General features: G+C 41.3%; 1 protein-coding gene across 1 annotated transcript; it reads left to right on the top strand.

Annotated features, from left to right (window-relative positions):
- Positions 1 to 637: 637 nt before the first annotated feature.
- On the top strand, positions 638 to 16509 carry SLC4A1AP (solute carrier family 4 member 1 adaptor protein). The gene is made up of 14 exons (XM_058802124.1): positions 638 to 1168; positions 1879 to 2062; positions 2740 to 2862; positions 3703 to 3763; positions 4586 to 4725; positions 4851 to 5011; positions 5549 to 5618; positions 9269 to 9458; positions 10268 to 10379; positions 10996 to 11230; positions 11996 to 12070; positions 13063 to 13133; positions 14838 to 14910; positions 16123 to 16509. The coding sequence occupies exons 1-14, from the start codon at positions 638 to 640 to the stop codon at positions 16170 to 16172; spliced, it is 2076 nt and encodes a 691-aa protein (XP_058658107.1). The 3' UTR covers positions 16173 to 16509.
- Positions 16510 to 17038: the final 529 nt, after the last annotated feature.

Here is a 17038-nt window from a genome sequence, read left to right as displayed (position 1 = left end):
GGGATGGGGTGACGCCAACTCGAGTTAGGGCTGCCAAGCAGGCTGTGGCTCAGTGCCTCACCGAGCAGCGCAGTGTCCTCGACGGCATCAGGCTGCCACTCTGGCAGCTTAAAGATCGCATCGCGCCTTTTCCTGAGGGGATAAGGACAGAAATAAACGCACTCGTGAGACGGAAATCGTTTCTGTCTGTAGCAAGGGCTGGTGCGGGCCCACCTGGGCCTCGCTGAGCGGGACCCGCGGCGTGGAGAAATTCCGGGGGCCGCACTCGACTCGCCCGCCACTCGCCTTCTGTCCCTCCCCGTGCCCGCGGCTGTCCCGCACCCCGGGCCCGCGGCCCGCCCGCCCCCGCCTACCCCTGCGCTCCGCTCCCCTCCGGGCCGCCCAGCCGGAACTGCGTCTCGGTCCGCCACCGAGAGCGGCTCCCCCGCCACCCGCGCTCCTCCGGCCTGGAGGAGGAAAGCGCCCGCCGCTGCCGCCGCCTCGCCTGCCGCCGCCCCCTCCCTAACTCGCCCCTCACGCTGCCCCGGGCCGCGCTGGGCGACAGCGGAGCGACCCCGGGATCTGCGCCCTACCCTCGGCACTGCAGCGCCGCGGCGCTCGTTCCCGGAGGACTCCGTTTGGGGACGGACACGGGAAGATGGCGGAGGCGGCAGAGGCAATGGAGGCCGAGCCCGCCGAGCCCGCCGCCTTCAAGCGCCCGAGCCGCCCGCTGCCCGCCGCCCCCGGGCCCGGAGAGCCGGGGCCGAGCCCGCCGGCAGCCCCCCGCCCGGCCGCCGCCGCGCCGCCCGCGCCGCGCTACGAGGAGCCGCCGTGGGGCAGCCGGCCGCCCGCCGGCTCCGGGTACGCGCTGGAGGTGCTGAAGGGCGGCGTGCTGCTGGGCTCGGTGCGGCTGGAGGACAGCAGCTGGTTCTTGGTGGGGCGGCTGCCCGGCTGCGCCGTGTCCCTGGAGCACCCGTCGGTGTCGCGGCACCACGCCGTGCTGCAGTACCGCGGCTGCTCCCCCGAGGAGCCCAGCGGCGCCGATGCCGCCGGGTTCTACGTGTACGACCTGGGCAGCACCCACGGCACCTTCCTCAACAAGGCGCGGCTGCCGCCCCGCACCTACTGCCGGGTGCGGGTGGGCCACGGGCTGCGCTTCGGCGGCAGCTCCCGCCTCTTCCTCCTGCAGGTGGGTCGGGGGTCAGGCTCGGGCGGATCCGGAGCGTGTGCGGGTGCTAAAGGCTGGCCCGGGTCAGGCTCGGGAGTTTCTCCGGCTCCGTAGGGTGACGGCCTGAGGTGTGGGGCGGAATGGAAGCAGCCCAGCGCTGCCGTGGTTGTGTGACTGCGAGACAAGCTGGGGGTGTCTGCTGCCGGCTCTGCAGTGGGCTGTGGGGCTGCGGGTCTCTGCTGATGTGCTGTTAGTGCAAAAGGAATTTCTCTCCAACAGTGTGATGTATTAGGAAGGTCTTTCTGACAGTATGATGCCTCAGTGAATAAAGAACTAATATTTCTTTGGGAAAAGGGGGAGTGTTGTATTAATAGGCACTTGGACAGCACATCACAAGTTGTACACACACTTCAGAAGCTGTCATTCCTCAGATTCACCCCTGTAGCTCTGATGTGAATTTTTGCCTTTAGCCTTTTAATTACAGTTACATGTGAGCTGGATCTCACTGCAGGTACACAATAATGCTTATTTCTCCCTGTCTTTCCTTTGAAAATGCCATTAAAACAAATATATTTTGGAATGCAAACCATAACTAATGGCCAAATAATTCCACTTTTTGAAGAGCAGTGTAATGATGTGCTTCTGTTATTATATGTAACCTGCATGTGTGCTGGAAATACGTGTTTGGGTTTAGTTAAAAACACTTCTGCTGATTTTCTGTTTTGACTTAGGGACCCAAAGAGGACCAGGAGTCTGAGTCAGAACTAACTGTGACTGAACTGAAAGCACTACGCAAGCAGCAGCAAGCAAAATTAGAAAAGACAATGTTGGGAGAGGACTCTGATGAGGAGGATGAGAAAGAGGAGAGAAATGAAAGGAGTCAGAATAGTGACCTGAGCTGCTCGTGGGGCATGGGTAAGTGATGATGTATCCATTGGCTGATATGTATTAGAAGGTCTGTAAGCTTGTTTTCACTGAATATTAGGGTTAATATTCCAACGGGCTGCCAAGAGTCACAATCCAGTCAAGGTTTTTGAGTACAAATTAATCCTTTCTCTGTTAAAAAGAAGGGTAAGTGACAAACTAATATCCAGTGAGCTTCTTTTAAACAGGAGGAGGTAATTTATCTATACCGATAAAAGTCCGTGAAACTTAGAGTTTAATTAATGCTCTTTGGTTTTCTCCTGTGATGATATCCACACTTTTGCCCAAGGGGTGAAATTTAACTGCTTGAGACTTAAATGCAGTATAGCTATCTTTACATTTAAACAGGAAGCCCACATATTAGAGCTAGGTAAACTATAATTAATGAACTTTTTGCAACAAAGTGAGTTGGGTTTTTTTGAGTGAAAATGTATAAACTCGTAAACCTTTGAAAGTACCGAAACTGATGTTGATCTGCAAAACTGAATCATGTTTTGGAATAACAGTGAAAAAACTAATTTTTTTGAATTGGGTACAGGAATAATGAAGTTAAGGGAAGTAATTTTATGACACAGCTGCTACTTCTTTCAAACTAATGAAAGTTGAAATAGGCTGGTGTTCTCTTTCTCATGTTTCATGGGGTTTTTTTGACTTTGTATGTTGTCCAGGTGAGGATGCTGAGGAGGATGAGGTTGAAGAAAACCCTATTGCTGTTGATTTTCAGGATGTTCAAGATGCCTTTTATATGAAAGACCCTAGGAAGGCCTTGCAGGGCTTTTTTGATAGAGAAGGTAATTATTTCTTTTTTTTTTATTAAATGTGGTTTTTTTACTTAGCAAAGTTTTACTTTGTTGTTTATGTTTCAGGAGGATTTAAGGTGTCATGTGGGAGCAAAACTTTTCTGTTACACTGTGGGTAACATTTTTTGTTTCATCAGGTTTTGGTGGGGGTTTGTGGTGGTTTGTTTTGGGTTTTTTCTTTAAAACTTGGGTCGCTGTTGTATATCTGAGTCTTAGTTACTAATTCCTAAGCTGCAGTGAGCAGCTTGTATTCTGGAGTATTCTTCAGCTTGTGTCCTCTGGAGTGACATTCAGGCTTCCCCTCTGCTTTGAAGCTATGCAGAAAAATCAAAACTTCTCCATTTCCAGACTGTTTGCTTTGGAGATGGCTGTAATTGTGTATAACTGGAAAATGGGAAAATCTAAAAAAGACAAAAGACAACAATTAAGTGGCCTAAAGTTTCAGTGATTGCTAGTGAAACTTAATATTCACTTACTTGTTGAAGTGACAAAGCAACCTTCAAGACAAACAGTATCTGTGAATTCAGATTACAAACTGTTGTTGCTTCAGCATCATTTACTTTAATACAGGCAGAGACAAGATTGGTTTTTTTATTCGAATTACATGTTCCTAAACAGGCTACTTATAGATTTTTTAGTCTGAAAAAGCCTTGATTTTGAAAAAAAAAGCCCAAATCAGCATAAGTAAATCAAAATCATGGTAAGTAACAAGATCTTGTTATCCCTTTTATTTAAAAGAATGTCCCATGACATTCTTCTCTGCTGTAAAGATTATTCCTGCTTACTTCAATCTTGGTTACTACATCAATTTTCTTTTCTTTTCTTTTCTAGGAGAAGAGTTAGAATATGAGTATGATGATCGTGGGCACAACAGCTGGCTATGCAGGATCAAGTATGTACATCTCCATTCCTTTGGTGCATAGAAGTTGACTGTTTTTGAATTTGCAAACAGAAGCTGAAGGAATTACTTGTTGTGGCAAGGAAACCAGCTGAATTTAGACTTAAGTTCAGGGATCAGTGCCAGTTCAGTGTCTGTGCGCCTTTTTTTCTTCTGACAGGATTTGGTTTTCCTAGGGGATGAAAACTGAGAAAGCAAGAGTCTAGGTTCTTTCAGCTCCCTTTGTTTTGAGCAGTATATGAAATAGAAATATAAGAGAAGAAAAACAATCTCTTTCAATTCCTAATGAGAAAGATGAAAAAAACCCCAAACTTAATTCTACTGTGTGCCTGATTTCAGTTCCTGTATGGTATAGGGCAGTTTTTGAGGGCTTCGTGCTATAGGACACTGATGTAATTCTTTTGTAAGACAGAAGAAGGTGAGGTGGAAACTAAGTCAGCAAGTCTCAACATAGTAATGATTCTACTGTTTAAAAATCCTTTGCTTCATCATGGAAACTATTTGTTACTCATGTTGTATGGATACAAGATACCTGTACTTAAAATGATCAGGGATTGACATTTAACCTTTTAACTTCCTGTATTTCTAATGGAATAGAGGGAAAATTATTGTTTGGACCAGTGAAATACAAATTGACTTGCATGATTAGGAAATCATCCTTGTGTTTTGACTGGTTCTGTATGAAATGAAAACTGGAAAAATTAAACACAAAAAAAATATTAAAATTAAATGGCAATGCCATTGTAATATATCTGAGTAGCATTCTTGAAAAGCTGTTTGTATCTGAGCTGTTCTCTGATCCTTCAAACTGAACAGGTTGCCTGTGGATGATGCATCAGGGAAGCAGCTGGTGGCAGAGGTTCTCCATTCAGGAAAAAAGAAGGAAGCAATGATCCAGTGTGCACTGGAAGCTTGCAGGCTGCTGGATGCTCGAGGAGTACTGAGGCAAGAAGCAGGTGAATAACTGTGATCATTCTAAATACCCTAAATTAGGGATTTGAGTTTGCTATCTTGAATTTGCTTTATTGCTGAGTGAAATGCAAGTCATTTTGTTTCTTGCCTTCTCCTGTGGCTTTCTCAGTGTCCCGAAAAAGGAAATCAAAGAACTGGGAAGATGAGGATTTCTATGACAGTGATGATGACACCTTCCTCGATCGAACTGGTGCTGTGGAAAAGAAACGACTGAACAGAATGAAGAAAGCTGGTAAAATAGAAGAAAAACCAGAGACTTATGACTCCCTGGTAAGAACAATTGTTAAGACATGTCTCTCATGCCTGTATTATATTATGACTAAGAAGAAATTTTAGTAGATCATGGCAGTGGATGAAGGAAATGCCAGGACAGGATACTTTTAAATTAGTTCTAAATAACTGGAAAATAATTCCAAGCTTTTAAGTCCACAGGACACATCCCAAAGAAATATCTCAGTCTCTTTCAAAGAATAAGAATCCTGGATTGAGAGGCATATGACAAACAATAAATACTACAAAGACAGTAGGTTGTGAGGGATAGGAAGGGTTGGAGGGCTCAGTGGTGGTACAACACTGCTGCAGAAGAAGTATGTGTACTGTCATGTTTCAGAAATGGTTTAAATAATTTTCCATGTCAAAAAATTACTAAGTTGTTTAGGAAGAATATAGACTTCTAATTTTTTTCAGCCCAAGAAGTCCTGGTCAAAGCTCAGAAGTAGCAAAGTGTAATGTGATGGGATACTTGAGTAACTGTTAAAATGAGATTTTAACAAGGTAAAGTCTTCTAAGCATGTTGTTCTCTCACAGGTCACAAAGCTAAAAGAAGCAGAAAATGAGCTTTCTGAGATAACAGAGAAGCTAAAGGTTTCAGGGAAAGGTAAGGCATGAAGTTTATTTGATCATAGTGCTTTCCATAAAGAATAATACAAAATTAGCTTAGAGATTTGGGGTTTTTTTTCAGTGTCCACTTTTCACAAAGGGATAGGAAGGTTTGCAGGTCACTGAGTTATCTTGAGAGAATTCTTACAGTCTTCATCCAATAGTTTATGTACTCTGTTTATAGTCACTTGCTAATGAATGAAGCTTTTTCCAAAGCAAGCAGCATCTAAGTTCGAGTAAGGTGGCAAGTGTGCAAGCTTCTGGAGTTCTGAAAGGGTGAATATTATTATTGTTTATCTGCTCATATTGCTGAGAGGGACCCAATTTGAGGAACACTGTTTTTTCCACTCCCTTAAAAAACATTTATAAGGGAGGAGGAAAGAACTCACAGAAAAGGTATATTTTATTTCACTTCTCTTGTTATAAACATGCTGTACAATGGAAAGGTTGGAAGCAAAAAATGTGGCGACAAAGCAGTTGACACGTAACCCATACATTCAGTGAACATGCCAGTACAGGGAGTGCCATTCAGGCTCTGGGATTATGCCTTTGTTTCTGAAGGCAGAGCCTTTCCAGACCAGTGATGGGGTCTGTTAGTGAGTTATGTTTAAAAACTGTCCCAATGGCTGCATTTTGCTTTCTGTGACTGATGAAGTCTCATGGAGTAAAAGGAAGGCAGGAAGGAAATGTGTTTAGGCTGGTTGTTAACACGGAAGCCTTACTGGCAGAGTTGGCATTAACAAAGGCTGCACCATGAGTCTGTCAGAAGTTTCTCTCCAAGAAGCCTTGCAGCAGTGTGACAGCTGGGCTATCTTCTGTTAAGTACATGACTGTGTTTCTTTCTAGTTATTCAGCTCTGCACCAAAACTCATCTTTGTTGGTGATTGATTATACCAGATCCCTGCTCAAAAAGTAGTACCATTCCACCAAGCATACAAACTGATCTGTGTGTTTGAAGGAATCGTTTTCAGCCTTATACTTTTGATAAGTAATTAGCAATTGACCAGCAAAATAAGCTAATGCTTAGATTGTCTGAGGGGTGCAATTCCAAGCTTTCATCTCTTCTGATTCCTTTGTTTCTACTGATACTGTTTCTCAACAAGACTGTTGTATTACAGTGTAGTAGAGACTGGGTGAAGGAAGTCAGCTCATTTTTACTGTTACTTCTGCTAACACCATATAATGTTGTAGGCCCCTTTCCTACCAAAACCTGGCCATGCAATCCCAATACACTTGTTTTTGTAAGTTGCAGGTGGTTACATAGATAGTTTAGAGCCTTGGAAAAAAGTGCAGTCTTGGCACTTCCTGAAGCACAGAATCATTCAGTATTGGATGGGAATTCCCAGAACTAGGCCAGGGTAAAACAAGCGTAGCAAATATTGCATCAGTCAGCTGGTTTGTTAGGGTGTTTTCCAGATCCTTTGGCTTTCTCTTATTTGAATGCTTTAGGTTAATCACAGATGCTGAGAAAGCCAGGAGCAGTGTTGCTGACCATGGAACATTTGTAGCACTGTCATGATCTGTCCAGCAAAACTCCTGTATTACATCCAGTTCTGAAACCTCAATGCACTTTTGTTTGCTCTAAATGCTTATTTGGAGCCTAAAGACAAGAGTGTAGAGACACCAGTGAGTGAATGACAGACTAAATTGCTACACCTCTTACCAAGCACTTGGAGAAATTAAGTAGTTGTCTAAAAAAGCCTCAGTAGAAGTTCACAGATTGTTCCCTGGGGTTCTTCAGAACTAATTACTGGTGCACTGACTTGGTATCACTCATTCACTGATGCTGCTGAATGCAGATCAAATATGTGGAGCTCTTCAGTCTCATCTTTGGTTGCCTGTTCAGGAAAAATATCAATAAGTTGATGGTGCAGTAAATAGCCCAGTAGCTTTTTGTCACTAGGATATAAAGTATAATAGACATGATTGATTCACCTCCTAGTAATGTCAGATTTTAATTCAATAGTGTAGAAAACTGCAGCAACAGCTAAGGAATGCTTACTGTAACTCTGCGAGCTGAGCTGGCTGGTATTAGGCCCTGTTGGTGGAATTGAGCAGAGAATCCAAATTGTAAGAAGGGGTGATCCAACTCCCTGAGCATCAAACTCTGACTGAAGCACTTGCACCACTGTGCAGTACAGCAGTGAGCTCTGGATTTAATTGTGGAGCTTTAATTGTTCTGAGGAATGTGACTACTCACTAAACCACATCTTTGTAATTTGATGTTTAAATGAAATTATCATTCTGCTCAGCTCCTGCCTGCAAGGAGGTTTAGACATTGTTAACAATACCTTCTCATTGTTGGTTTTTATCTTGGTTCATATAAATAGTTGTAATGAAAAGAAAGTATTTCTATAAGAATTTCTTTTATGACATGTTTTGTCATCATTTATGCTTGCATGGAGGTGGATGCTACAACTGTTTCTTATCTTTTGAAGCCTATTAATTCTGTATATCTTTGAACAGTTAGTGTTAAGGCTTTCATGTATTTTCAAATGGTAAACTGTTTTGTTTTACATCAGAAATATCCTTTTCAATTGAGTCCATTTGTAAGCATGAGTCCTATTAGACTTTCCTCTAATTATTTAAGTCTTGTAAAACTGCTCAAATATGTACTCTTTAGAATAACTTAGTCTGTTTTATTTTTATGCATTTAAAATTTCAAGTGCTACTTAATTAGCTCAAGCTGAACTGAAAATAGCTCATTGATCAAATAATTATGCTTGTGCATATATACAAAAACACTTATAAGGCAGAAAATACATATTGGATTTGCCACTTTTCGTTGAATATTAAAAGGCAGAAAACTATCTGTAAAAGACTTGTTAAAATTCTGGCAAGAACATTTTTCTTTCTTTGCCTCCAGGTTATTTTTGAATACCATATAACAACTTTTGAAATACTGTTCAAGCCACAAAAAGGCATTTCTGGATCTTTTTGTTTGGTTATTTTAAATCCAGGTATTAGAAGAATATTTCTTTTTCTTAGTCATTAGAGATTTAGTTTTACCTCCTCAGTTTTATTTTAATTAGTCAAGTATGCATAACAATTGTTAATATTTTGAAATTAGGTGGAGTAAAAAGACTGTCATTACTCTTTTCAAGTTGAAAGCAGTTTTCTTGCAGAAAATCTAGTCAAAATAAAGGTACATTCTGTGTGATTGGTATAATGCATGAAATTTGGTTTGTATGCAGTCTTTTAGGAGTACAAGGCAGCATTGATTCATTTTGAACTTTACAAATGTTATGACATAAACATCCCAGGAACATCACAATCTGATTCCCTATGCAGTGGTGTAGGTTTTCATGTGGCTGGGATTAGTTTAGTTTGTGACTACAAAAATATCCCTAAGCCACTTTTTAGGGAGAGCAGATATAGAAGTGAGATGAACAACCAGGAATAGCACTCACAAAGAAACATTCAGTTTTAAGAGAGGCTTTTTTTAGGAAAGTGAATTAAAGTTTACTTTCAGGCTTTTGCTAGGAGAAATGCTTTCATCTCTCCAGGCCTCTCCATTATTTCACAATTCAGCAGGAACTCACAGAGAGGATAGTTGTTCCTATGTACCTTATTCTCTAAAGGCAGGACCTGATGATTACAGTTATATCCCCTGCATAACATTATATATCTTCCCTTTATCCTGCCTAGTCCAGTCCCATCCAGCAGCTCAGGATTCTCTGGATGAGTTCATGACTGAAATGAAATCAGGATGCACACTGGACAGCGTGGCACGCAAGAAGCTTCACCTGCGGTCCTTTGAGCTGAAGAAAGAGCAGCAGAGACTGAAAGGGTTGATAAAGCTTGTCAAGCCTACAGAACTGCCTGAGCTGAAGCCCCAGTAAGTCTTGGTGAAAACATAAACAATTACTTTTCCCTTTATTCTTATCCATGGGCAGTTGTGTAAGCCCAGTAAATAGGCAGCTTTCCAATTACAAAAGCAGGGCAGCCTTCCAAACTACCTGGCTCAGCTCTTGAGGAGCTGCTGTGCCTCTGGGCTACTGCAGCATCTGTGGCTGAGGGAAATGCACAGCACTGGAGTGAGACCAGCCCAGGCTGGCGGGATGACAGGGGTAAGGGACTGGAAGCAGACTGTTAGCTTCTTTAACTTTTTTCCCATGTGCATCCAAAAGGAACTGATGAATTTTACAGATACTTTGTACAACATGAAACCCACTTTCACTCTGTGAAATGTATTTGGAAGTCAAATGTAGTGGCTGTTCAGCTACTGCCTAGCAGCACCACTGCTGTTGGACAGGGTGTGTGCTGGGTTCATTCATTAGTGGCAGCTTGATTAGAGGTTAATTACCTAACTCATTTAAATTAAGGTTTGGCCTCCAAGTAGGTTTTTATATATAAATATGTGTGTATGTATGCAGTTGAATTTAAGGGAGTCTATGTGATACAGAAGGATTTTCCCTTGTTCATTTATTTTTTGCTTCCTTTATGGCATGTGTCTGAATCCTACAACATATATGTAGGATGGAGGAGTCATCTCCTGCAGCGTCCTCCTTGGGTGCTGCAAGTGAGAGAGAAATAAATGGATTTTTATATATTCACTTCTCATAGGCAGACCTTTTTTTTTTTTTGCATTTGTATATATAAGATTTGTTTGATACTTTGTTTCCCTTTGTGTCTAATTTTTATTAGGAGTGGGAGTTACAGTCTGAATGCAGAGAATAAGCCTAAAAAGATGAACCTGCCTCTCTTTGGTGCAATGAAAGGGGGAAGCAAATTCAAACTGAAAACTGGAAGCCTGGGGGTAAGTTGGACTTGTAGGTGTTGCAGGTCAGTGGCTGTTTGTGGGCCACCTTCTCAGGCTGTGGGGGCTGTAGGTGGCAGCTGTGTCTCCTAACATGCATGGAAACAGCATGGAGGTGCAGCTTGTGGCAGTGGAAGCTGCATGCACAATGAGCAGGGGCTCTTGGATGTTGTTTGCTGCCAGCAGTTGCCATTCCATGTCTTTGCACAGCAGTTTCCTGGGGCACAGCTGTGGTCAAAAGGCAATGGACCAAGAGAGGCAGTCTGGGGACATGAGGCTGAAGCAGTGCCCTGCCTCAGCAGCCAGTCCTTTTCTCGTTTTTCTGCATCTTCATAGATGCAGATCATAGATCATATCTTCATAGATCATATTCATGATTGATGCAGTTTCCAGTGTCCCTCTTATGAAAAGACTGCACTGTTTGTTTATGGACTGGACATGTTTTTTCATCTTCCATCTCTACTAATAACTTTTCCTTCAACCCAAACTATTTGTCATCCTGAGAGTGTTTCCTTACCAGCTGTCTCTGATAGTGCTGTGTGTGCTTGCTCCTGTAATGAGTGTCTGTGACATCTGCCTCTGTCTTGGCACTGATGCCCAAGTCTGTGTCTTACAGAAGTTGCCTGTTAAGCGTCCAGACATCCCTGAAAGCTTGTTAAAAACAAAAGATGATGGACCGGAGGAGGAGGAGGAGGAAGAAGAAATGGAAGAGCAGCAAGAAACAGATGCAGTAAACAGCAGAGTGTCAGACCTGGAAATGAAGATGACTAAAGAGAAAGAAACAGGGAATGAAACTCATGCTCCTGATGGCTCCCCTTGCAATAACAAAAATCTAGAATCCCTTCAAGATGGTAAACCATTGTTTCTGTTTTTTCTAGTAATGAAGATGAGTCTGTTACTGCTGAACTTTTGAGAGCTATGTGAATCAAATGTTCAAGTCACAGGTTCTCCAGCCTATTTATTTTCCATAGGTTTGTTTGCCATGAGTCCAAAGTCCTTGTGGCAGCAGCTGAGTTTCACATGGTTCTAGGTGAATCTCTGCTTGGCAGTCAGTTTTTCATGCTTTTTGGTGAAATAGAGCAAATCTCCTGGATGTAAGGAAGTCCTGCTTTGATAAGCCCTGTTTCCATTAAATTGATTGTCCAAATAAAAACAACTGCAATGGTTTTTTGGCAGTAAAAGTGGCATAATAAGAAAACAAATGTCTGTGCAAAACTTCAGATCCATTTGTAAGGAGGAAAAACAATTTCTAAAGTGGTAATGGAAAAGTACCTTTGAGGTATCTCCAATCTCTCCTTTCCTGTATCAGCCTGATGCATTTGAAAACTCAGTAACGGTGTTCTCAGTGAACAGTATGTTTGATAACAGAAAGCTAGTTCTGGCTTTTTGGCTTAATGCTGGACATGTTGCTGCAGAAGAGTGTTTTAACAGATCACAGAATTTTCTTTATTGTATTGCAGTGGACTTGGTGGATGAAATAATTGGGAAGATTTTTGAAGGAGTTCTTCCTGAGACAAATGTAGCAAAGAGTTCTCTTTTGTGCTTGGTCTCAGGGATGCACTCTGCTCATCAGAGTTACTGCAGGGCCACTAAGCTCTTCCTTTCTTGTTTTACAGGGGTTGATTCTCTGCCTGAGCCAAAGGTACTGAGGAATGAATCTCAGATGGGACCCTCACAAGAGAAATCCCAAGGTGAACAGTACACAGACTATTTTGTAATAGCTTGTGGGTTTAGAAACTGACTAAAGTACTTAGTATCTTATGTGGGTCAAAGGAAACTGAGCCTAATCTAGAGCCTAAAGAAAGTTTGTGTTTTGCTTGGGAATTGGTAAGGGTGTGGTAAAAGCTGGGCACTTCCACTATGTTACAGCTGTCCCTGCTTTTCATAGTCATTAATTGTTTAGCATTTTTTTGTTCCAAAAAATCAGCATGAGAAGAATAATTAATTTAGGAGACTATGATGATGCTTTTTCCTTTGTTATTCTTTTGCACTAGCTCTTAACTCTACAGAAAGACAAAACTTTATTTTATAAAGTGACAAATGCTACATAACATTAAGTAATAATCTTCTGATGACCTAGATGATGCCTCTGCTTGTATGCACAAAAAATCAGATCTTGAAAATGAAGAATGTTGGGTGTACATGGAGGAGATTTTTATGACCTTTCTATTTATTTTGTAACTCAGACTCTTTAGAATCTGTCCTCATCATCTTACCCATAGAGAGCCATCAAAATATCAGTATTTCAAATACTAAGTGGCAGAAAACCAAAGAATTCTTTTCACCCATCAACTGTAAAGTTTGGTGTTTGTTTTTTTAAAAAGCAAATTGGTCCTGCACATTTCCTGCTCCTCTCTTTCTGTATCAATCACTGCAGTGTTTACAGGTAGTGTCTTTTAGAAAATAAACATCTGCCATTAACTAAAGTTAATATCACAGAATCACTAAGGGGGGATCTTGCTAAACTGCATTCAGTTGCATGACTGACAGTGTATTTAACCTAAATTAAATCTAGGAAAAACAATAAGATGTTCAGCTGTATTATTCTTAAGTAATTGTGGTGCAGTGAGATATCTTGGTTTTCCTTACGAATGTACTAATTTTTATGTGAACTTCCTATAAGTTTATATCATAGAATTGGTCATTTATGCTGTGTCATAAAACAATTCTGCTTTCTTTCCAGCACCCAAGGTAGTAAATAAGGAACCTGAAGAGACATCTGAGAAAGTTAAGAAAATCAATAGCTCAAGCAAGGTCAGTTACAATACCATGACTCCTGCAGCTTAAGAGGAAGTCATTCCTAAGCTCTTTTTTAGTGAAATTGTAACAAGTTGATGGAGTCTAACTTGGTGATAGCAGTGCTTTGTATTAAAATGTAAAGTATGGAAGTTTTGCACATTTTGGGACTCAGTCAATTGTTGCCTTCCTGAAGCTGGGAAGGATCTTCTCTGTCAGCCTAATGATTATTGTGAGGCTCTTTCCTTCAGAGGGCATCCCACACCCTTCTGCTGCCTCGGTGACTGTACTTGGTGGACCATGAGTTCTGACCACTGGGACAGTTTATTTGTGGGGACCATCTAATTTTAGCCCTGCAGCACTTACTGAAGCTCAGATCCCTGCATCCTGTGTGTGCTGACTGCTGCTTTGTTAGTCCTGGCCAAGGACTCAGGATTGGGTAGACACTGTCCTCAGAACTGCCTTTTGTTGCTGGCCTTGCTAAAGATGCTGAAGAAATCAAGAGTTTATTTATACAGGTGAAGCCCAAGTTTTACCACTGTTATGAATATGGGAGGACAAGGCAGTTTTTCATGCTGAGGCAGTCAAGTCAGCACCTCTCATCAGCAGAGAGTTTGCTGTAACACTGAGCATTCTCCAAATGCCAGATGGCTTAGGTATATTCTTTCTCCCATCACAAATCACTTTTTCCACATGATGTCTCTGCCTTGGGGCTCAGATCTTGCCTGGAAAGCATCAACCAGAAGTCAGTTGGGGTTTTTTGGGGTTTTTTTGTAATATTTCAGTAACTTTGAATCATGTAAAACTGGAAAAACAATTTTCAAGTGATTGTTCACAAGCCATATTTAAAAGCTGTACAGCTCTGCAGTCTAATGTTTTGGAAAACATTAGTCTTCTGGTTTAGATGTTATTTTGGGGAAGGAAAGTTATTTAGGGAATGAAAATTTGTTTCAGCTCATAACTTTAGACTGAAATGACGGTACAGAGTAATGCTAATCAGTGCTGAGTAATTTGGCGTTATTTTGAGCTCTTAAGTCTTGCACTCTACAGTTGTATGATTTTTTTTACCTGCAGTTGTTGGAAACAGAAGTTGTTGAGAAAATGATGCTGATGTGGCAAAAACTAAAAATCTGAGTACAAAAAGATACTGCTGTGTCAACAACTGCATTGCAAGTGACCTTTTGTGGTTTGCTTTAACATTTCAAGATGCCAGTGAGACCTGAAAACAATGAGCATTCTTTTCTTTTTGAAAACTAAGTTACTTTTATATAACACCTGAGCTTTTATAAGCTCCAGTTTGAAAATCACCTGAAACCCAAAGTTTTCAGTGGTGTTGTGCATTGAAATCAGTAAAGCACCTATTGAATATCCTACTCTCAAGCTTTTCCCTGCATAAAGATATCCTATGTCAAATGACATCACCAAACATTAGGCCTAAACTGTCCAGAAGTGGACAGGTTCTGTTTTGAGGGGGAAATTGGACTGGATGACCTCCAGAGGTCTCCTCTAAACAGCATTTTTATTAGTCTGTGACTCTAATGGAAATGAGCTGGATCTATTTAAGGGTTTGATTTTCTTCTCTATTACTGTTTTCATCCCTGACTCTTGTAGAAATAACCCTCACCTCTGATTATTTGTCTCTGAATTAGTGAGGGATTTAGTGGTTGTGACACACTAGTGGAGGGATACAGCACCTTAAAAAAATCTTTCCTCTCTTTGCAGGTCCAACAACCTTTTTTTTCCTCACAGTACCCAGATGATGACCCAGACTACTGCATATGGATTCCTCCTGCAGGTATCAACCATTTCCTTACTGGTTTTAGCCTCATAACTTAGGAATCTTTCTAATAAATCATCAGGATGTCATTTTGAGTCCTTGGAAAAAAGCTAATCCAGGAATTCTTTACCCAGAACCTGTTGTTTTGTGGCATGCTATGCCCCATGTTTGTTGTGTGGCCATGCAAGTCTTGCATTGGGGTACAGACCATATCTGTAGTAGCCTCATGGCAATGGAGAGACACACCTGAAGGCTGTTTTTCAGTTTTGTAACACCTGAGAGAGCTAACTGCATTCACACATGGTGGTATGATAACCTAGTTGAAAGATTAGCTCAGATCTTCCCTAGGGATAAATGCTCCAGCAATGTCAGAATTCTCAGTTTTCACAGAAGTCTGTGAAATCCAAAAATGCTTCTTTGCATTTTTTTTTAAAAAATCATTGGAATACAAACACTGGGTCAGGTCTTTTGGAGAAAAGTATTGATAATGCTTTGGTGAAGGCACTGAATAATTGATGCACTCATCCAACACATGTTAAATTTGAAATTTTTTTTTATATTTAGTTCCAGGGTGTTTTTAGCTAGGTGAAGTTATTTTTAAACAGGGTAACAAATGTTCAGTTCCTCTAAAATAGAAAAATCATTTTTGTGCATTGAGGTTTTCAGAGTAAGTTGAAAGCTTGGCCTTCACTTGATAGATTTATTACTATAATTTTTGTTAGGCTGTTGCAAATAACTTTTGTTAGGCTGTTATAGAAATAAGAATAAATTTCACTGAAGAAAACTGTAATCTGGTGAATTATCCTTCAGTGAAATGTCTGCACATCTCTGACATATGAATCCACAGGAGCAGAATCGTGTAGCAGTAACTCCAAAGTCTGATCTGGGATAGTTAAGCAAGCTGTGTCCATAAGAGGGAGCTCTGTTTTTTGGCTCTGCCTGACAATGAATAGTCAAACGTTCCTTCTAAGCTGGCATTATGAGGACTCCAGGAAAAAACCCAAACAAAACAGCCACACAAACAGGAATACCTGATGTACTCTTAACACTTAGTAAAATTGAAATGAATTGTAAGTGTAAATCAAAAGATACATTGCAATATGAAGCCTGACTTTTTGTCCTCTGTGCTTGTATGGCTGGTGCTACCTAGAGACTCTTTCATACAGGGATATACATTTCTCTTAGGAAATGGGAATAATGCAACTCTTCCTCTTCCTTTTTGTCCATTAGGTCAAAGTGGTGATGGCAAGACTCATCTCAATGAAAAATACGGCTACTAAGCTTCCAGTGCCCCAGAGTTCCTCTGAGGCTTGAAGGACTGCTCTGTTTTGGACTCTTTCACTACACATTAAGTGACAGATAAGAGACTTAGATTTCCAGATGCTGTTGAAATTCAAGGGCATCAGCAGCTGCTCTGGCTCTTAGCTCTCCCTGTGTGTCCTTTGTTTGTCTTCCAGATACTTTTTTAAAGTAAAAGCCCACACATTCTTCTGCCTCTTGTTTCACTTTCAGCCTCGTTTGTTTGTGTTTTTTTTAAGTTGTCTTAAAACCGTAAGCTCATTTTTCCTTTTGTAAATAGAAGTAGACAAAAATATTAAAGGAATACACCTCTGTATACTTACAGGCTTGATAAAATTTATTCATATTGGGTTTATGCAATTAAAATAAAAAAGCTACTGGTTTTTTTTCTGTGGCTGCTGAAAATACCGTTTGAAAATACTGTCATGTTAATCACAACCTAAAACTTGAGGGTTCATATTTTTTTTCCTTTTTTATGGAAAAAAGAACATCTTTCATTTTGAAAAGAAAATTGTTTTTGTGTCTCCCTCATGCAGTTGTTGGAATACCTGGTATGGAGTGGACAGGAAATAGTGAGTGAAAGGTGTTGTAAAGGTGCAGAAATGCCAAAGAACTGAAGAGACTGGCACTGCTTGGCACAGGGGGTAACAGAAAACACAAATGGAAGGATATCCTGGAAAAGCCTATAATGGAACCTGTTCTTTTTCTGTCCCAACATGATCAAAGTGCCATCTTAATGCAGTTCAAGGCATGCCTGGTAAATAGTCTTTGTCTGGAGAAATCCCCTGGGTGACTCAGGATTGTCCCAGAACCTGTGCTGTGGTAAAGGCAAGGTCATGCAGGAAGT

This window comes from Ammospiza caudacuta, chromosome 3 (assembly GCF_027887145.1).
Source record: "Ammospiza caudacuta isolate bAmmCau1 chromosome 3, bAmmCau1.pri, whole genome shotgun sequence".
NCBI classification, from domain to species: Eukaryota; Metazoa; Chordata; class Aves; order Passeriformes; family Passerellidae; genus Ammospiza; species Ammospiza caudacuta.
The sequence above is the reverse complement of the archived record's forward strand: the minus strand, read 5'-3'. Positions and strand labels throughout refer to the sequence as shown.